Source organism: Saccopteryx leptura, chromosome 2, assembly GCF_036850995.1.
Source record: "Saccopteryx leptura isolate mSacLep1 chromosome 2, mSacLep1_pri_phased_curated, whole genome shotgun sequence".
In the NCBI taxonomy this organism is placed as follows: domain Eukaryota; kingdom Metazoa; phylum Chordata; class Mammalia; order Chiroptera; family Emballonuridae; genus Saccopteryx; species Saccopteryx leptura.
In genome coordinates, this window is record NC_089504.1 from 132,800,351 (window position 1) to 132,821,764 (window position 21,414).

The following is a 21,414-nucleotide window of genomic DNA, read 5'->3' on the forward strand; positions in this document are numbered from 1 at the left end:
TCTTCCAAGGTGAGAATGAGCTGGAAGGGTAGGTGATGGAGCTGCAGGACTATGGGCACCCCATCAGACCCTTTCCCTATGCTGAAACCATATGGGCAAAATCGTCAGCGCCAAACAGCATAAGGCCACTCCTAGGCTTGAGTATGAGCCAAATTCTGGGTACCATTTCACACCGACAATACAATTTCTGTCTTGTATACCAAGCCTTGAAGCAATTTCAGTAACACCTTGGCCCTACCTGCACTGTACCTAAGGGCCCTAATGAACCCAGCCATACCATACCTGTCCCTCTAAACCAGGCATCCTGATGGAACACGGGGAAAGTAGCAAGGCAGCTTTCAGCTCTACCTCCTGGCTTTGAAAAAGCCCCTGCTTCTACATTCACCTCTTCACAGCTCTCACAGCACATTCCCAGACTTGAGGGAGGGAGGCATTGCAAGTTATTAGATTTAGGGTATGTTTATGCATGTGGGGGCGGGTGCATGGAGGAAAGGACAGATGTCCCCATGTGTCACATTCCATTATGAAGTGGGGTTTGTCTAGGGAGGAGGCAAGGGCTTTAAAAAGCCTTAGGACCCTGGTGAGACCTGGGTGGAAGGACGCACCTTGAAGCAAAGAGCCATCAGTGCAGCTGGTAGGTGTGAAGGGGGCTCAGTGGTTGGGATAGGGGATGTGTTGGTTCTATTTTAAAGTCCATGTTAGGGAGCAGGAGGCCTGTGCTTGGTTGCTCTGGTTCTCAAGTTGGTCTCTGCCCCACAAAAGCTTCCAGGGCTTCAGGAATGCTAGTGGAAAACAAATTGGGATTGCTTGCTTTTCCCCTTCCCTACTAACACCCAACCACTCTCAGTCTGAGGATGGAGCAGAAGGAAGGACAAGGAACAAAATTTGGAAGCCTCATAGCCTTCTATTCTTACCTATTCCTCTCAGGAGAGGCAAATTATCCCTTCTTCAGGAACTATTGCCATACACACTCGTCCCCCACTTCCCCACACCCCTCCCCTCCACTGGAGCTGCTGCCATGGTTGCCAGGCATGGTTGCTAAGTCTCCGCATGGAAGGGTTGGCGTGGGCTGTGCTGCCACTAACATTACCATGGTGAATCAGGGGACACCTGGTATAGGCTCGAGGGGGGCAGGGATCATGTGGGTATAAGCAACAATTCCCCAGGAAAAATGAGCCTAAAAGGTGAGCATCTTGGGCACCACTTTAGGTGGGGGCTGAGTAAGGTAGGCATTGTGGTAGTGGTGATGGGGAGCTCTATGGAAAACGGGCCACTTTTATCATCTCAGTTGCTAGGGGATTGGTTTTGCCAAGGGAGCACTGTTCCTCCTCCATCTCTGAAAGGGTGCAAATGCATAAGCACCCTAATCTGTTCTCCATAAGGCTAAGCAGAGCTGTGTGGGCACAGAACGGTATGACCCCAAAATCCTAGCTTCTGGATTGTGGGAGAGAGCATGCTGCAGGGAGACGGCTCCATGGGGGCCCAAGTACAAACATCTAGAATGAGAGTGTTGGGCAGCTTCCATGGCCAAGACAGACTCCTGTGTCCAACGTATGGGGGTCACCCTTTCTGAGCTTGGAGAAAGTAGTTTCCTCCCACCTAGCCCCAGAGTCACACAAAAGCAGCATGAAAACCACCGCCTCCTCCCTCCACCACATGGAAGCTGGTTACTCATCTCCTCTCTGCACCCGAAAGCCGCTAAAAATAGGCCCCCAGCCGTGGGCCAGCCCCTCCTGCACCCCAGTCCCATGGAAACCAGCAAGAGTGGCAGGCAGAGACCTTGAGTTTATTTCCATCATCTCCCTGTCGGAGAAACCGAAGTCCGAGGCAGGAAGTCAAGGGTAGATAGAACCCTAGTGGTCAAGCACCCTGACAAGGGGAGTGAAGGGTTAAAATGATAAGACGGGGGAGGGGGCACTGTCAGTTTGGCAAAAATAAGAAGTCCTCTGCCCACTCATGCAGGTCCCATCAGGCTTAGGGGACATAAGCAGTGGGAAGGGGCGCCCAATCCCGGGCCCCAGGGGGCGGCCGTGCACATGGGGGAGGTAGCAGCGCGGAGCGGTCCGCGCCATGTCACATGCGCTCACACACACGCAGACAGGCACACACACGTGTGCCCGGGTATATATAGTCCCCAGTCTCTGGGCCCGCCGCTCTGCAGTGGGCGCCGGCTTCCTGGGCTGGGAGGGGGCTCCCGGGGCGGGTGGGAGGGTGGGGGGCCGGGGTGGGGTGGGGCAGGATGTTGGATGGCCATCTATTCTCCGAGGGGCCCGACAGCCCCCAAGAGCTCCAGGATGAGGAGTCTGGAAGCTGCCTCTGGGTTCAGAAATCCAAGCTGCTGGTGATCCAAGTGAAGACTATTTCCTGTCATTATAGTCGCCGCGCCCCTCCTCGACAGCCCATGGACTTCCAGGCCAGCCACTGGGTCCGCGGGCCCCAGAGCCGCACGTAAGTGAAGGAGGGGTCAGAGGAAGAGAGTGGTCGGGCGGGTGTGGACCTCCCCCATGCACCAGCCAGCGCTGCCGGTCCCCTTTCTCTTTCCCACACTCCCACACGCCTTCCCCGCCCCCATCCCGAGAACAGGGTCTGACCTATCCCGCGCAGTTTTGGGGAAACAGGAGTGGGTGTGAGAAAGGGCAGGAGGTGAGATGGGGCAGAGGCTATTAAAGTGTGCATGGAGAGATAGTGAGGAATCCTGCTTCAGACTTCAGCCCCAACATATATGCACGTGCACACACACTCACACACACACCTCCCCATGGCTGTCCAAAGTGGTCTGCAATGCTCCCAGCTTCCCGGACCTCGGCTCCCTTCCCCTACCAACTGCTCACCTGGGTTCCCGCTCATTGTCCCAGGTGTCGGCCGCGCCCAGGATCCCCCGAGCTGGCTCCCCGCCGGCCCTGGGCCTCCCGGGTGCTACAGGAGGCGACCAACTGGCGGGTGGGGCCCCCAGCTGAGGCCCGAGCCCGGGAGCAAGAGAAAAGGAAAGCGGCATCGCAAGAGCGGGAGGCCAAGGAAATCGAGCGAAAAAGGCGCAAGGCTGGTGGGGCCCGAAGGAGCCCCCCGGTTCGCCCTCGCCTAGAGCCTCGGAACGTCCCTTGGGTGGCACAGTCTGCAGGACTCCCCGCTCCATCGCGGCCCGAGCGCCTGGGCCAGGGGGGGCGTCCGCCCCGTCCATCCGCGCAGCCGCAGAGCGACCCGAGGGCGGCGTGGGCGGGGCCCTGCGGAGGCCGCAGGCCGGGGCCCCCCAGCTACGAGGCCCACCTGCTCCTGAGAGGCGCTGCCGGGACGGCCCCGCGACGCCGCTGGGACCGGCCGCCGCCCTACGTGGCTCCACCGTCCTACGACGGCCCGCACAGGACTTTGGGGACGAAAAGAGGCCCCGAGCCTTCCCAGGCGCCCGTCGCATCAGCCCCTGATCCGACTCCGGCCAGGACAGAGGGAGGGTGCACCAAGAAGAAGCTGGATCCCCGGATCTACCGGGACGTCCTCGGGGCTTGGGGTCTCCGGCAGGGACGGGGTCTCTTGGGGGGATCCCCAGGCTGTGGAACAGCCAGGCCAAGGCTGGAGCCCCGCAGGGGAGCCGCGGAGAGAAGCCTGGGGCTGGCTGCTGCTGGCCTGAACAGTGGTAGGGACGGCCACCCCCAAGCTAAAGCTGCAGGGACCCCAGGGGCAACAGTTCCCGCGGGGTCTGCAACTGCGACCCCCAGAACCCCGCGTCCTGCTCCCAGGTCCAGGCCCCCTCTCAAGGGCTCCGGGGAAGGGAAAGAATGTAGAGCACAGGGCTGGCTCCCCAAACCTTGGATTCCCTCCCTTAAAAAGCAGCCGCCCCGACAGAGCCAGACCCTTCCCAGACCCTGGGCTCCGGGAGGCACGGGATGGGGAGAGTCCCTGGGTCACAGAGACGGGCCCGGGCCTGAAACCCTGGAAGGCTGGAAGGCGAGCCGCCGCGCCCACACCCTGCCCCGCAGTTCCCGCGGCCCCGCTCGTGGCGAAGGTGTCTTTGTCATTGACGCCACGTGCGTGGTGATAAGGTCCCAGTATGTTCCGACCCCTCGAACCCAGCATGTGCAGCTTTTGCCCGCTGGGGTGCCACGCGTTGTGGGGGATGCCTCCAGCCAACCGAAGCCCAACAAGGAGGAGGGCGAGGGCGAGGGCGCCGCAGTCTTTCCCTCCCCTTGCCGAAAGCTGCTGTTGAGCAGTCGCCTTTCACACTCGCCGTATGGGGGGCGCGAGTTCCAAGCTGAGGGCGGGAAGCCCGCCGACTCCTCGTTGGAGGAGCGCGCCTCCCGTATTTTGGGGCTCCCCGTGGGCGAAGTAAACCTGCAGGACGCCCCCACGCAGCCAGGTAGCCCAGAGCACTCAGCCTTAGGCCCAGCGACGTCAGGAGGCGCGAACGGTGCGAAGGGCTCAGGGGAAGTGGCGGCGGTCCCGCGGCACGCGGGCCGGGGCTGGGCGCGGACCCCAGGGCCCTACGCCGGGGCCCTGCGGGAAGCCGTGTCCCGCATCCGGCGCCACACCGCCCCAGACTCGGACTCGGACGAAGCTGCGGAACTCAGTGTCCATAGCAGCTCTTCTGATGGAAGCGACACAGAAGCCTCCGGCGCCTCCTGGCGGAATGATCGGACCCCTCCCCGGAAAGGCGGGAAGACAGCACAAGAGAACGGCAGTATCCGAGAGATTCTAGATGTCATCTGCCGAACCGAGGAGGTTGTCTTTGGGGAGAGGGACACTAAGAAGACCCCACAGGGTAATGGGGAGCGGCAGTAAGAGGCCCATTGTTGTTTTTGTGTTCCCCAAGCCACCCATCCTTGGCCCACTGGTCCTCTCCGCACAGACGCTTGTACCCCTTCCCTAGACCAGTTCCCATTTCCCAAATAGAAGTCACGCAAATGAAAGAAAAGGGAGCATATGCCAATTCGTGATTTTTTTTTTTTTTTAATTAGGAGAGGTGAAGGTGAGCAGTAGACTTTAATACCTGCTCCTTTCAGTTCACTCAGGTAAGGTCTTCGGCAGGGGCGGCTGTACTGGGTGTAGAGTTGAGCCGAGAGGTCTGGCCAAGAGCAGGCCAGAGGGCAGGGATGATGTAATCATGGGAGGACAGCTTCAGGGTAGGGCCTCTGGGCAGGAGGGAGAAACTGATGGAGAAGCTTTGAACTGAGATGAACAGGTGAGTGAGAAGCCCCTGGAAGAAGAGGAAGGGGTCCAGAAGCAACCAGCAAAGAAGAAAGAGGGCTCACTTTGAAGTCACAAGTCTTGAGTTCCAATCTCAACTTTGACACAGATTTACTGGGGTGCCTTAGGCAAGTCACTGCCCTTCTCCAGACTTTGTAATATGTAAAATGAGGGAGTGCTAAGGCCCGTCCCTGATGTTTTTGAGCCTTTGGGGGAAGTTTTTTATCTTATCCTCCCCTTTGCAAGCCAAGAAAGAGTTAACAATAGGTGAATAGAGTCTGAGGGTCCCTGGGTGGCTTCATTGTCACCTGTACTCATTCTTAATTCAAGAGACTGTCCAGGGTTTACAGAGAGCTGAGTAAATAGGCAAGGGCTTCTATCCCCGTCTCTCAGGCTTAGGTGAGGGCTCCCCAAGGCAGGGCAGGATGATAGCCTTATCCACTGTCCCTGGTTTGTGGTGTTCCAAGAAGAGGTCCAAAAGGCAGACAATGAATCGGCTTGAGACCTCTTCAGACCTTCCCTTTACCTCCTCCCTGATGTTTCTTCGTGATGTTCTGAATCATTGCCACGATTTCTCACCCTGGTGGTATCAACCATCAGAAATAACCTTGAATATGTCTTGCATCTCTGCCTCTTTCTTCCAGACACTAGCCAGGAAAGGTAAAGGGAGGCTGGGGCCAAAAAAAGCCTGTAGGTATAGGATGCGATACTCGCTGTAGCCACTACGGGGCGCGCGCAGGTCGCGGATTTTCCCTGTAGCTCGTCTGCGAGACCCTCCTACTACGGTACTGCTAGTTAAGCAATTGATCCCTAGTTACCGCGGACGGGGGTCCTCTGCCTTGCCCCCTCCAGGCATGTGATGTCAGGAGCAGGCCTTTGGCCATCTAGACCTCTGGAGAGAGCCAAACCCCTCTTTGTACTTATCCACGCCAAATGGCTTGGGACCCAGATTCTGACGTCTTTTCTTTCTGATCTTGGACACCTCCTCTCTCTATTTACTAGCCATGTGAACTTGGCCAAATCACTTCACTTCCCTGATCCTCAGTTTCCTCATCTGTCAAATGGGGGGATATAAACACCTACCTCGCAGGGTTGTTGTGAGGATTTAATGAGATAATGTATGTAAAGCGCCTTGCGCAATGCCTGGCACACAATAGGCGCTCAGTAAATCTAAGCTTCCCTTTGTCCAACCTTGGCATCTTCTTCCTTTCACCGACCCCTTCCCCACAATATTCCTCCCCCTGGGCTCCTCCGCTCCTTCCCGCTGGGTGGGCGGTGGGGAGGACTTCTTTCTTTGATGGAAACTCCCGGCCCACTCTTGTCTCCCCCAGTCCGGACTCTCCCTTCCTTGCCCCCCACCCCACCCCCGCTGGCTCTTCCCACTGCCCCAGCGCACTCCCGCACCCCCCATTCCGGGCAAGGGCTGAGTCAGCCTGGGTAAATTTAGCCGCCCACTCGGCGGGCGCGGGGGCTTCGCCTAGACTCAGTGGCAAAGTCCTGGCCGCGCCCTCCGCTCCGCCTCAGCCCCCTCCCCCACCGAGTCCCGCCGACTCAGACTCGGGCTCAGCGTTCAAATCACCCGTCCTGCTCTCAAACCACTTATGGTTTTGGTCTCCAATTATCTCGACGTCACTCTCCACCCGCACCTGGAGAGACTGGGCAGATGGTTGGCCTGGGAGGCCGTGGGACTGGACCTTAAGCAGGCTGCCTGGCCTTGGTTCTTTGGAGGAGGCAAGAGGCCCTCTTTGGGCTTCTGAACCTGAGGGGAGAGCATTGGCCAGAGTCATCCAGAAAGGTCTATCCCAGAACCTGCCGGAAATCTATACTGCCAGGTTTTCAGTTAGAGGAAGTAAGGGAAGTGGGGGTCACTTTGGGCAGAGTCAAAGGTTCCTGAGTTCTGTCTCCCTTCCACTTACAATTCTATCCGCTACAGGTTCTAGCTATTGAGCATTTACTGAGCACCTGAGAGGAACAACAAGGAACTGGGCTGGGCTCCTAGAAAGAGATGGGTAAGGGCTGCCTGACAATGGGACGAAGGTGAAAATACACAAGTAGTGTTAGTATTGAGCAGTGAGTATTAAGGACTTTAAGGAGTCAAACAAGGGAGACTAAATTTGGGGAAGAGGTTTCCAGTAGAGACACAGCAAAAATAAGAGGTGTGGATATGAGGGAAATGGTCTGGTTTGACCAAGTTGAAGATACATTCAGGGGAAGTTGTGAAAGATGAAGACAGGAGTGAAAACTGAGGCCACGTTGGGGTGAGCCTGGTCCAGCTGAGAAGTGTGTGCCTTCCACCTCCGGGCTTGAGAAGAGGATGGACTTCAGGCTAGGAGGAAGATAGAGGAAGACCAGGGCAGTGGTGAGAGCATCTACATTGTGCTATAGTTCATGGGCTCCAGGGCTCTGAAGCTAGTAGAAGAGATGAGCTGAATGGGAGAGTGGAGGGGCTGGCATTATGGAAGTGGGTTCCACCATGTTGCCTGAGCCTCTTTGAGGCTGAACACCCAGGAGGTCAGTTTCTTAGAGCTTACCCACACTGCTTCGATTGTCAGAGAACTAAGGTAGTCTTGTGTTTAGAATATGGACTCTGGGGCCTGGGTTTAAATCTTGTCTCTACCTCATACTAGCTGTGTGACCTTGGCAAAGTACTCAATCTCTCAGTGTCTTGTCATCAGTTATAAAACTGGATTATTAATAGTGTTCTTTTCATAGGCTTATTGGGAGGATTAAAGGATTCAATACGTAAAACACAGAACAATGTCTGGTACCTAGTAAGTGACACAAAATATTAAGTTCTGATTATTATTTCTCTCCAGGGCTATTTCATTAGTGTTGGGGTTATGGGAACTTGAGAATGGGAAGAGAGAGGTAGAGGTAGGAGAAGAGAAGGAAGAGGCAGCAGAGGCCAGATTGAGAAGAGAGGGGATCCCTAAGGTGTAGACAAGCCCCGGAATAGGTGAATGGTATACTGGGAGCACTTGGGTGGTTAGAGTGTCAATGTAACATGCTCTCATCCTCCAGGACTTCCTCCATCTTTGCCTAAAAGTGGAGTCAGCACCAGCTGCTAAAGATCCGGGGAGAGGGGAGGAGCAACTGCAGGTCTGGGGGCCAGTGCGTGATGAGCCATATCTCAGACTGGCTCCGCAGGGGCTGTGGGTGGTAGGCTGGAGGCTCCCTGCTGTGAAAATGACTTCTAAATCTGGCTGTGTCTGCCAGCCAGCCAGCCAGCCTCAAGGCCACAACTACCCCCCACCTTGGGAGAGCATCACAGGTCAGGAGTAGGGATAGCCGCCACAGGAAGGCGTGGTCAGATTGGGGCAGCAGCCCTCAAGTTACCACAGGACCCTACTACCCTCCCCACAGCCAGGTTCTTCCCAGGGAAGCCCTTTTCTGTTCCAAATGCAGCCCAGTTAATATGTCTTTTGAGGAGCTAAGAGCCTCCTCCCCTTTCAGACTCTCAAGAGAGCCCTGGGACTTCCCTAGATCACCTACAAGTTAGTGAAGAAAACAATCAGGCCATAACTCTGGGACTTGAGGGGACTCAGGGTCAGGAGCACAGGTATGTGTGTGAGAAAAGGGCTGGGAGAGATGGCTGAACAAGAATACATGGGAAGTGTGTAGTGTGTCTGTGGGGAAATAGTCAGCATTCGCTTAGTTACTCATTTGTTCACTTATCTGGTAGACATGTATGCCAGGCACTAGGGACACATGAGATTCAGACATTTTTCTATCTCATGGTTCAAAATCTATGGTGTGTGAGATAGGGGAAGTGATGTAGAAGAGGAAACACAGAGTTGTTACACTGCAGGCAGAACAAAATAACATGTTAACAGAGGCATTCTAGAGGGTCCAGGGGAGCAAGAAGGAAGGAGTAGCTCCCAGACTGTGACTTCTGGGGAGTGGAAATACACCCAGGCCTCTGGGAGACAAGCCACTGAGAGTGCATATATTAGTAAAGGAAGACTCAGCCTGGATATTATCCCCTCCTCTGCATGTCCTGACACGGGGCACGCTCCCTCCCTGGAAGCCCCTGATACTACATAGTCTTTTGTGAGTTCTTTTAGAGAACAGTTTCTCCATCCATTCATTTATCCATCCATCCATCCATCCATCCCTTTGTGCATCCATCAGTGCATCCATGCATGCATTCACCCATCTACACATCTCACCCATCCATTTATCCATCCATCCACCAACCCATCTGTCATCCATCCATTGATTGATTTATCTATCTATCCATCCATTTATTCTGTTAAAAATAGCATTTGATGTGCCTAGCTCAGTTCTGCAAGGGATGCTAAAATGAACAAAACATGTCCTCAGGAAGCTGAAAGCCTAGTAGGAGGATCAGTAACATTACACAGATACCACCCACGGGACAGCCAGTGTGTGCTGTTAATGAAAGCCCTGCCTCAGGCGGCAAAGCAGCCCTGCTGAGGGAGATTAGGACAGCTCCATGGGGGGGTCAGATGGGTTCCAACAGGGGAGACTGGGGAACAAGGGACACTCCAGGCTGTGGGTGAAGGCAGAGGGGCGGGAAAGCACACAGCTTTCACTGGGACAGAGACACTGGGGAATAAAGAGATGCAGACGGATGTGACCCTGGAATGATGTATAGGAGCCAAATTATGAAATGTCTCAGGAAAACAAGGATACAACATTTGAGCTTTAGTGAGAGGAGCTGAGGGAGAGGTGAGGGGCAAAGAATGTTTGATTTGAGAATGTTTTCAATTCCTTTAACATTGTTTTTTCTGCTGCTTGATTATGACCTTTGTTGGTCTTGTTACCTTGTGGAATTCCCCTCTGGACTATGAGCTACTTAAGGGTAGAGCCTTTGATTTAGTTCTGTATCCCCTACAAGCTTGGCCTGGAGGCTCTCAAAAAATACTAGCAGGCCCTGGACGGTTGGCTCAGTGGTAGAGCATTGGCCTGGCATGCAGGAGTCCCGGGTTCAATTCCCGGCCAAGGCACACAGGAGAGGCGCCCATCTGCTTCTCCACCCCTCCCCCTCTCCTTCCTCTCTGTGTCTCTCTTCCCCTCCCGCAGCCAAGGCTCTGTTGGAGCAAAGTTGGCCCGGGCACTGAGGATGGCTCTGTGGCCTCTGCCTCAGGTACTAGAATGGCTCTGGTTGCACCAGAGCAACGCCCCAGATAGGCAGAGCATCACCCCCTGATGGGCATGCCGGGTGGATCCTGGTCGGGCGCATGCAGGATTCTGTCTGACTGCCTCCCCATTTCCAACTTCAGAAAATACAAAAAAAAAAAAAAAAGCCTAACTTAAAAAAAAATACTAGCAGCGGAAGGAGCAGATGAGAAAAATGTGCCACAGGAACACTGGTACAGCAACTCAGCGCCAGAGATATAGGAAGAAGGGCGGCTGTGACCCCTATCCTTTCCCTTCAGGAAAGATTACCCTGCTCTCTTTGCTGGGGGTCTCTCCAGTAGCTCTCCTAAGAGACACCACAAGGTGGCGCTGTTCCAACTGTAGCTCTGAGTTCTGTCAAGGTCCTTAACGTTTACAGCTGGTGAAGTGCCCCTGGAAGAACTGTCCCAGGATCTTCTAGACATTTCCTTCCAGCGAGTCCCGAGACAGAATGAAGGGGCCTGAGTGCATCCATGACAGAGAAGAGCCGACAGACTGCTCCCATCCCCAATGCAAGTACTAAAGTTCTCCTCCATCCATCCATTCATTTAACAGTATCTAGTATGTGCTAGATACAATGTTAGGCTCTTGGAGAAACAAGTGACCAAGACATAGTTCCTGCCCTCAAGGAACTCACCATCTAGACCTGAACAAATCTTTCTTTGCTATCTCTCTCTCTTTCTCTCTCTGTCTCTCTGTCTCTGTCTCTGTCTCTCTCTCTCTCTCTCTCTCTCTCTCACACACACACACACACACATACACACACACACACACACACACACACATTGGTTCCCAAGGGCTACTTTCCTTGACCTGGGAAGCCATCTCTAAATGAAATTTACTCGTTGGCACTACTCACCCCTCCAAATCCACGTTTCTCTCTAAGATTGTTACGTGGCCACATTAGTGAGACTCCTGGATACTCCCTCCTTGAATGGCTCTTCTTGCCCTTCCCCTATGCTCCCTGATGAGCTCTTTCCTAGTCTTTCTTCCAACCTTCCCTATCATATTCACAGCCACTCTGCCAGCTCTGGTAGCTTTAGGCACCTCCCTCGAGTACACCTGGTCTGGGTTAGGATCTTCCAATACCCTAGAGCTCTGGAGGCTCGAGGGACATGAGAGTGGAACCAGAGAAGGATACAGTGAGACTCTGGCACCACCAGCCCAGGGATGGAGAGTCCAGCCCTGGCCAGGTAGCTCAGTTAGAGCGTTGTCCAGATACAACAAGGTTGCAGGTTCCATCCCCAGTCAGGGCACATACAAGAATCAACCAATGCAAATGCATAAGTGGAATAATAAACTGATGTTTTCCCTCTCTCTTTCTCTCTCTCTCTTAAATCAATCAATCAATAAAATTTTAAAAAGAGTTGGAGATTTGAGAAAAAAAATTAAAAAGACCTCAGAAACATGCCTGTCTGGGTTGAGGGGTCTGACAACAAAACATCTCCCCTGACAGGCTGCCTTCTTTTCTCTCTTACTTGGGGGGAGGAGAGAGCAAGCAGGCCTCTCTCTAGCAGCAACTCCATAGTGGTGGCTGTGGGAGAAGTAGCTGGGAGGCGAAGCATTATGGGGCACTGTCTACTTTCCCAACATGCTCCAGGGCCCAACTTAGCCCTTGGTGGGTTTGAGAGAGGAGGGAGGTTTGGTGCTTAGAGTGGGAGCCAGGCCCATCCAGGTCCCGGTAGTGAATGCCGCATTGTTGGCCAGGCCAGAGTCACAGATAATTACCTCAATTAGTGACAATGGGAGAGTAATAAATACAGGCTTAGTGTCTCCTACCCCACCAGGGCTCCGAAGATTAATCCAGGCTGACGGGCGGGCCCTGAAAGGCGTGATGGACAATTCATTAAACTCCCCAAATGCCGCACAACCTGGGCGTGAAGGCTGAGTTAGCCTCCTGGGGGCCGCGCCTTTGTCCCGATTGTGTGTCTCCGCCACTGCAGAGCCGGGCAGCCCCCAGAGAGCGGGGAGGTGAGTGGGGCTCCCTCAGCCCGGCCAGGCGGCGGGGGGATTAGGTCTTGGTTCGGCCCTGGTTGCCCTGGCACAGCAGCCCGGCCGGGGTGGAATGTCCGTGGTGGGGAGCAGGCGGAGCGGAGGGGCGGGGTCGACAAGGTGGAGTAAGGGGGGCACACAAAACCAGGGCAGGAGGAGTTAATTAGACGCCAGCGGAGGAGGGCGAGGGGCCACAATAGGGGCCTCACTTCCGAGGATTAATAGGAATAGGGATGGGGAGGGGTTCACTCCTGGAGGTGAAGAGCTGGAATCTTCCCAGGGTGGCACTGCCCCCTCTTGCCCAGGTTGGCACCTACTTGGCAAGTGTCTGGGAGGCAGGAGGCTCTAGCAACCTGAGTAGGTTTCCTCCAGCATCTTACAGAGTAGCTCTTTTTTTCTAGAATGGTGCTTACATTGGGAAGATGATTGGGCAGGGAGGAGAGAAAGGACTCTCTCATTTATCAGGAAAATATGGAAGCAGGAATGTTTATGGGGTCTGTTCTGAACCCCCACCCCACCCCTTAGTCTAAGGCAGAACCAGGAGCCTGAAGCTTTACCCTTCCTGATGAGGCTGCCAGGTTAAAGCCAGGAGTCCGTGCTGGGGGCTGGAGCTGGTGTGAACACAAGGGAGCGGAGGCTGCTATATGTGCATGCACATACATGGGCACATGCTTGTGCACGCAGGTGTGCTTATACATAGGGCCTAGCCTTCAGCAGATCCTCAGTAAATGCCTGTTGAATGTACAAATGAACTTCAGTTCAAGACTCCCCAGACAGAGTAAATAGGTGTGAGGAAGAGAAGTGGTGCTGGGCTGTGCCATGAAACAAAGCAAGTGGCCTTGGGCCAGTGGTGGGATTCAAATAATTTAACAACTGGTTCTCTGCCCAATGACCGTTTTAAGTATAAAAAAAGATAAACCAAAAGGTACTTTATTATTTCACACATTTAATACTTAAATAAGAACAATAAAAGAGGTACCCAAAACTAGATTATAAGTTTTAAAATATGAATGAAAAATATTAAATAATACCTGACAAAAACAATAAAACTGTTATTTAAGATATTTCCACACCGATTCTTGATTGGTGTCCTCACTTGTGATTTTTTTCACCTATGGACAGAATGAACATTACTACGGGGGTGCTTAGAATACACTGTTGCACAGATGAACGTTAAAAAAAAGACTGAGGAGCGTCGGCCTGGCGTGCAGAAGTCCTGGGTTCAATTCCCGGCCAGGGCACACAGGAGAAGCGCCCATCTGCTTCTCCACCCCTCCCCCTCTCCTTCTTCTCTGTCTCTCTTCCCCTCCTGCAGCCAAGGCTCCATTGGAGCAAGGATGGCCCAGGCGCTGGGGATGGCTCCATGGCCTCTGCTCCAGGCGCTAGAGTGGCTCTGGTCGCGGCGGAGCGAGGCCCCGGAGGGGCAGAACATCGCCCCCTGGTGGGCAGAGCGTCGCCCCCTGGTGGGCGTGCCGGGTGGATCCGGGTCGGGCGCATGCGGGAGTCTGTCTGACTGTCTCTCCCCGTTTCTAGCCTCAGAAAGAAAAAAAAAAAGACTGAGGAATGTAAATTTGTGATTTCCACATTGGGCGGCTGCCCAGGTGCCCACCTTAGAGAAAACCCTGATTACAAGTGCCATTTTAACAACTGGTTTGCTGAACTCAACAAAAAATTAGGTATCTAATCGGTTCTGCCGAACCAGTGTGAACCGGCTGAATCCCACCACTGCCTTGGGCCCTTTCACTCTGAGCTCCTAGCCACAGCTCAGGAAGGATGGAGACCCCACCTCTGAGCAGATGAGCAAATATCCAGAAAAAAAAATAAAGTGGCACTGGTTCTTTCCCTTTGAAAAGGGCCAAAAATAAAATAAAATAAGATAAAAATGCAGTAGCCTTTTGGAAGCCCCACTTCCTCCTGGGCCCCAGGGAGCAGGGCAGCCCTGGCTCCTCCCCGGGAGCCACCCTATCCTATCCCCTCCCAGGGGATGACAGGGGAGCGAGTTGGCGGCAGTTCCCTGGGCATATTTATAACCTGCTGCTCGCTCACCAGCGTCTGCTTTTAGCCCAGACGGGGGAGGGGGCAGAGGGGTGGTCTGTCTCATGCTGGGCGCCCTGGCTGGGTGTGGAAAGAGTGAGTAAGGGTGAGTGGTGGGCAGCTCTGCATGGATATTCCTGCTCACACCACAGCCAAACAGCTTATTTTCTCCTCATTTTGTTATTTTTCTCCCTCTGGCCTGGAGAGGAAGACTGAACCAGCCTGAGGTGTGTGTGTGTGGGGGGGGGGGGGGTTGCTAGACCCTGGGGTATTTGCAGCCCCACTGACAGGGTTTTTCCAGGGTGCGTGTGACAGGGTGTGTGTGGTGCCGGCTTGCTGACCCCCCGGAGACTGTGCAGGCCTACCATCTCAGTCCTCTCAGGTTTTCCGCTCCCCCTCCCCCTGGATATTTCAAGACTAGCACCTCCCTCACTTGCTGAGGTCAACCATGGGCCTGGGGTCCCTGGCAGCCTCGGATTCTCCTGGGTGTGTGGCATCTGGCACCTGAAGATCAGAGGGGGTGGGAGGATAGCCTACTTGGATAGGGCAGGGCGATAGGGCAGGGCTGAGGCATCAGGTCCATTCCTGATAGTACTGTCAATGGCAACCTCCCTCGCTGGCTTGGCCTTGAGAGCTTAGTGAGGCCTCTCTCCAGGCACAGCTGCTTTTCTCCTCAAATTTACCTGCTCAAGCCCTGTTTGAGGGTGGCATGGCTGACCATAATCACCAAATAATTAGCTCCTATGTAGTGCTTTGCAGATCCTACAGCCCCTTTGCTTGTTTTTTCCCTTTTATTAGTTCCTTGACAGCCAGCTCTCATTCTGCTTTTCCCTACCTCCCCTTCGAAGTCCCAGTCCCTGGAACTGAAGGGCTTCCATGCTGAGGACTTGAGTCTGTCCGTAAGCCTCATGCATGTGCAAAGGGTGTTGCACCTCCCTGAGTAGTCATTGTATTCCCCCCATTTTACTGACAATATATGTTGGTATGCTTGACTCCCCAGCTGGACTGTAAACTCCTCCAAACAGGCACTATGGCTGGTATCTCACTGTATCCCCAGCATTGGGCATATATGCCTGTCACAGAAGAGGTGTCAGCAAGTATTCAAAAGATCTGAGCTTTCACGTACATGATCTCCTTTGAACATCATCACCTTCCTAAAGAAGACTAAGTACCCATAATCATTTCTGATTAATAGACAAGGCAACTGAAGCTGGTAAAACAAGAGATTTGGTTAAAGCTAGTTCAGGGCAGAACAGGATTCATTGCTTTCTCTTGCTCTTCCTCCAGCTCTTCTGTGTCAGCTCAGTCCAGAGCCTCCCAGCTTCTGGGCCTAAAGCAGATACTGATCTAGCTCTTGGAGTGAGAGTGGTTGGGGCCAGCTGCCCATCCTTCCACTCCCCACCCTGCTGCTTCTCCTCAACTCTGGGCATTGTCCAGCAGGGGGCACAGCCCCCTCTCCTGCCTCTGGCAGCCCATTAACTTCTTGCTTTAAGAGCTGGGGGATCTAATAGCTCATTGGATTATAGACTGGGCATTCTCTAAAGGGGATTCTTTACTGGAAACCCAAGGCATGTCAGGTGCCTCCCCCCCCCCCCAGATCAATAAGGTTTTTTTCCTCCCTCTAGGTCCCCATCAGAGCTGAGCTGGTGCTACCTTGGAGGGTGAAGAGGAAGGAAAAGGATGGCATTGCAGGGTTGAGCAGCTCCTGGCTTCACTCCTGTACCCCTACACATCCCAAAGGCAATGGGGTCAGAGTTCACATATCTAGGGAGAGGTGGGAGGCAGCGACAACAGCAAAAGAGTCCTGAAGAGAGGGGGGAATTCTCCAGTCAGTGGGATCAGTTGTTGCCCTTGGAAATTGGAGTAGCTTCTTAGCTCCCTCTGCCTTTCAAGTCCTCCCCTGGGGAAGAGTGTTAGGATTAGGGGCAGGCATCAGAGTTTAGAAAGGGGTTAGTGTTTGAAGTTAGGGTTAAGGCTAAGGTTACACTTAGACCTAGGCATGGGGAGAGTATTAAAGTTAGAGATAGGTTTAGGGCTGTGGGCAATATCAGTACTCCCACCTACTCTGGTGAATGTGCGTTCAGAAGTGCCATGTTGTTAGTAACAGATTCCTCAACGGGCTCTTTCTGGGAATGGCTAGCTTCATGGTTTGGTTATGAGCCACACTTGAATTTCCTTTTGGTTACAATGGTTTAAGTCCCCACTGCCCACTGCCCTGACCACAGCTAAGCAGATAGATAGGCTTCAGGAACCAACAGCTCCACACCAGGGGCAGCAGCACACTTCCTTGGGTTTCTCTTTCTTCTTTGGTTTCTTTTCAGAACTCAGTCATGGCTATTACTGAATTGTAGCTATTTTCACACAGACTCTTCCAGCTAGGAAAGACAGGTTCAGAGTTTGTTTAATCACCATTCAGCAAGGGAAGAGACAGGCAGCCATGAACTTGCCCAGTATCACACAGCCAGTTGGTGTTCAAATAGGAAAAAGAAACTTGCAGAGTCTTTGAGGCTTCTGACCAGGTTCTTTGGGAGACCTGGATCCCCAGTGGCTTCATTAAGGTCAACCCAGGGTCAGCATCTCAGGGTCCTCTTGCAGAATCAACCCCCAACAATGTATTCTATTTATTTAAGAGAGATAAACAATAGTGTGTTCTGGATGGAAGGAAAATCCACCAAGCCATTGATAAAAATAAAATTTTTATTCTGCAGAGGAAGATACTACATTGGTGGGGACGAGGAGCCACTAATAGCTACAGTGAAAGGAAATACTGATTCCATTAGGCAAAGTCATCTTTGAAAAATTGGGGAAAGGAAAAGAGGGATCAGAAAAGGCTGGAGGGCAAAAGAAGAGAAAATGGAGGATTGGGTTTGGGTGGAAGTGGTCTCTGCAAACCAGGCTGGAACCCAGCACAATAAATAGTTTTATTTACAACAACCAAACTCGTGGCTTTGTATCCACGTTTCAGTGCAAATTATTTACACACAGATGAGGAGGCAGGACAGGAAAGGGTGGGAGGTGGCCAAAGGAGGCATGGCTCACAGCTGTTCAATGGCTCCACACAGAGGCTGAGGGAATGGGGGTATTCTGCTGGGTCCCCAGCCTCATCTTCCACATCACCACAGCTGCAGCTGCCCTTTCATCCTAGCACCACCCGCTTCAGCTGTAGGCGGGGAGCAGAAAGGCCTTGATGTCCAGGTGTGTGTTCAGAGTTTGCACCCTTGGCAAGGACATATGGGGCCTGGAAAAAACGGAGTTAATAGGGGAGGGACAGAGGCAGGGAAGTCGCTGGCGCGGTGGCAGACGCAGAGCAACACCGTCTGGAGTTGACTCTTTACGGGGGGGCAGGGGACGAATCCTTCTCTCACCTCCTGGCCAAGCAGGGGACAGTGCAACGGAGTCCCCCGCGGAGAGGGAGGGAGGTAAGTGGGGGGCAGGTCCATCAGGAAGGCAAGAGGGTTCCTGCCGCCTCAGGCAAGTGGTTTCCGGAGTCCCCAGGAGGCGGAGGTGGGAGAACCTGTAGGATGCGTATGAATCGCGGGGAGTGTGGCTGGATTGACTCAGTGGGCGCATATCAGGGTCTTAGGTGCCAGCAAATCTGCCTGGGGGGCGTGGGCTTGAGGACAACACTCCTGGGGGCGAGTCCGCGCAGCGCCTCACAAACACTCGTGCAGGACGCGCGTGTGCGTGCAGTTGCGGCAGCTGACGTGGCAGCACCAATGGAAGGTGCAGTTGCAGCGCTCGGTGACGCGCTGCGTGCGTGTGCGGTGGCCCCGGCCACAGCAGAGCAGCTCACAGCCGTCCAGAGCCGGCGACGAGCTGTTGCAGGCGCGCCCCGCCGTGCCGGCTGTACCCAGGCGTCCGCTGTATGTGCAGAAATTGGGCGATTTCTCGAAGTAAACGAGGTCGTGGGGTGAAGGCGGCTTGTGCGCGGGGTCTTCCGGCTCCAGGCGAAGCAGCTCGGCTCTCGAGGCGCGATTGCTGCCACGGTTGCCGTAGAGAACGCGCGAGGCGCCGTCGAAGCGGTCGCGCAGCACATCGCCCACCGCGCGCAGCGTAGGCAGTCGCATCCAGCATGTGCGCACTGTGCATGAGCCGGACATCCCGTGGCACTTGCACTCTTGGCGCATCTCGGAGAACACGGTCTGGTGGCGGGGGGGGCGGGGGGTTGGGGGGTTGTCCCAAGGCACTGTCAGAGCCAGAGCCACCATCTCAGATACCGCCCCCTCCCGGGTGCCGCCAGGACCTCCGCACAGGGCTAGGCCTAGCCATGCCCGGGGAAGGGAGGCAGGAAATGTCCCGCAGAGATTTGGAAACCACGCCAGCAGTCTGCCTTGGCCTCTCAGCCTTATTTTTTAATCTGTACAATGGAGGAGCTATAGGCAATAAATTCTATAGGTTGCATAACTTCTAATCTCTTCGGTTCTACCTATCCTCAGCCCCAGGCATCCCTTTGTCCTCAGCCACTCACCCCTTTCATTCTCCACCTACCTTTCAAGCCTCCTGCTCCCTCTTCTTGTTCCCTACCCTGAGCCCTGGCCTTATCACTGACCGTTACTTCCCAAGCCCGAGGTTAGCCCCTGCGCAGATGCCTGCTATTCCGCTTCGACTCACCGTTCGACCCGCCTCGTTGTTGTGAAGGTTCATGAGGAAGCGCAGATCCCGCCCCTTCTCCCCTGAATCCACAAACTCCCGGCCGAAGAGACGGCCAAAGTCGATGTTGTCGCTGCAGCCGCCCCAGTGCCAATCCGGGCCCCCAGGTCCGCGCCGCCGATAGTCGCACGTGCAGGACTCGATGGAGCCCTCGGAGCAGGAGCGCGCCACCGAATGGGTAACCCCGGCGGAGGTGATGGCGAAGATAAATGCTGTTTCCCGACAGCCTGTAGGATAAGGGATCAGGAATTAGCGAGGGAGCAGGCGGTGTGCAGCCAGCATCCTCCGAGGAGAGCTTGGGACCCTTGAGTTCCACGCCCCGCCTCCGCCTTTGGAGACCTGAGAACCAGGCGGCGGGCTGCGTTGGGAAGCTGGCCTCATAGGGAAAGCACGTGCGTAGGCACGCAACCACGTCCACGCTAGTAATCACGCGTTATTGAGACTCAGCACGCATTTTGGCTGAGGTGGGCCAAATCCTAGAAAGAAAAACGGAAGAGAGGGGAGCGGAAGAACTCTGCATGGTCAAGACCTCTCCGCAGTGCAAACTCAGCCCCTGTCAGCGCAGCAAGCCTTGCTGGGCTTGAGGCAAGACGCAAGCCGGCAGAGTAGTTTCCCAGGCAGGCGCCTTGGAGGGGGGTTGGCGAAAGCGGAGCCCGCCAGCGTCTAAAACTCAGAACTCCCTTTCTCTAAGGCAGTGGCTCAGAAGAGTTAAGCTTCATGCCCGAGGTGCACGTCTTGAAAGCGTCTGGTAGACCGCGTTTTGTCTAGAGCTGGCGCTGGGGATACAGCTCTGGGCGAGTTGATCGTGTGACCCTGCAGGAAGGAGCCCGGGACGTCTTCCCTGCATTCGCCCACCCATGCCCTGGGGATGACCCCGCGTTCCCCTTGTTCCGGAAGCGTCGCCTTCCTGGGTACCCACCTCGGTTGACGATCTTGCCGAAGAGGTGGGGCCCCGAAGCCGTGGGGCAGTTCCAGCGGCGGTTCCGGAACTGCCACTTGCATTCCCGCACAGCGCTCTGCAGCCCCCCGCTCACGCTGTGCAGGATCCCCGGGTTCTGGCGGATCAGCCGCCGCTGTTTGCGGCTCAGCAGCTGCAGACTGGGTTCCAGCACAAGTTGCAGACTCTTGGAGTCGGTCAGTAGGTTCGTGGAGGAAGCTACGTTCACGATGCCCCTGGAAAGACGCATGATAGATAGCTCAGAATCTGGAAGGGAACCTTCACCCTAACCAAAAAGGTCGTGTCCACTCTGCTCTCTTTCTGGGGCTATTTGCCTGGAAAGAGCGGCAGGAGATCAGTAAGAAGGTAATGACTCCGCTCCCCGGGCTTGTTAGATGAAAGGACTGATCGTCCAGACTTTTGTGTCTCCAGGAGCCCTAAAAGTGCTTGGGGATCCTGGGTCCGGGAACTGGACAGAGGAAGGATGGGGAAGCCGGAGAATAAATGTCCACCTTAGCTCTCAGAGCGTGCTTCCAGGAAGCCTGGGGGAGAAATCCTGGCCTGCAGTTCGTGCCCACCCAAGGCGTGAAATGCTTAGGAGTCCCACTCTCTCCTTGCCTCCTTTCTAAGCATACGCCTGGCCCTTCGTTTCCCAAAGCAGGGAAACCTGTGGTGTGGCTACCGCCGTGAGACTGGCTTTGGGGCTCAAGGAAAAAGGGCAGTGCCAGACGGCAGTGGGCTCCCCGCCTGGTTTATTGTGGGCTGCCGCGGCCGGACCATTCACCCCAGTTCAGCAGAGCTGGATTCTTTGGAGTAACTCCGCTCCAGAGCGCCCCTCGGTGTCTCGGAGGGAGGTCGAAGCGCTGGAGGGAGCCTGTCTGCGGACGGATCCTGGAGCGTGGGAGCTGGATAGGGCTGGCCTCTGGCTCTGCGCCCCGGGACAAGTGGCGACCCCGCACCAGCTCACTTACCACCATCGGCCACTGCTGTTGGCGGCCAGAGCTGCAGGCAGAGCGGCCAGCGCCAGCAACAGCGTAGCAGAAACCCAGCCGGGCAGCAGCGCCCAGTGCCCCATGGCCTGCTCGGCCTTGCCCGCTCTGTGTTGCAGTTGGGGCGGCTTTGACTGCTGCCCGCGACGGTGGGACGGGATGCGGCGGTGGCGGCAGTGGTGAGAGTTCGCAGTCTGGCTCTAACAGCCCTGGGGGCGGGCGACTGGCAGCATGGCTCGCGGTCCCAGCTGGTGGGCTGAGGCAGCCACGGCGGGCGGCACCGCCTCTTATAGTTGCGGCGCTGGCTGAAGTGACGATAGGAGGCTGCCCCGCCGGGCCGCACTGTGGCACCAGGGCGCACCGGTCAGGGGCGCAGACAATGGCCAGCGAGCGGGGCCGTGGCTCCCGCCCGTCTGAGCCCAACGCTGACGGGCTGGCCGTCGGGGCTCACCTCCGCCCCCTGCCCTGTGGCTCCCGCCTCCGGGCCTGCACTGT

At 55.1% G+C, this 21,414-nt stretch overlaps 2 protein-coding genes across 5 annotated transcripts; one reads left to right on the forward strand and one right to left on the reverse strand.

Moving 5' to 3' along the window:
- Positions 1–564: 564 nt before the first annotated feature.
- DDN (dendrin) lies at positions 565–5,844 on the forward strand. 4 transcript variants are annotated; one of them, XM_066368812.1, is made up of 3 exons: positions 565–634; positions 2,377–2,448; positions 2,856–5,844. In XM_066368812.1, exons 2-3 carry the CDS (start codon positions 2,402–2,404, stop codon positions 4,768–4,770), a joined length of 1,962 nt encoding a protein of 653 aa, XP_066224909.1. In that variant the 5' UTR covers positions 565–634; positions 2,377–2,401; the 3' UTR covers positions 4,771–5,844. The 4 variants fall into 4 exon arrangements, with proteins under 4 accessions (XP_066224909.1, XP_066224908.1, XP_066224906.1 ...); XM_066368811.1 differs by having other exon boundaries at positions 615–634; positions 2,278–2,448; XM_066368809.1 differs by lacking the exon at positions 565–634 and adding an exon at positions 1,383–1,551 and having other exon boundaries at positions 2,278–2,448.
- A 12,152-nt stretch (positions 5,845–17,996) lies between these two features.
- WNT1 (Wnt family member 1) lies at positions 17,997–21,005 on the reverse strand. Its single transcript, XM_066365778.1, has 4 exons — positions 20,902–21,005; positions 19,913–20,166; positions 18,955–19,220; positions 17,997–18,485 (listed from the first exon to the last, which is right to left on the reverse strand). The coding sequence occupies exons 1-4, from the start codon at positions 21,003–21,005 to the stop codon at positions 17,997–17,999; spliced, it is 1,113 nt and encodes a 370-aa protein (XP_066221875.1).
- Positions 21,006–21,414: the final 409 nt, after the last annotated feature.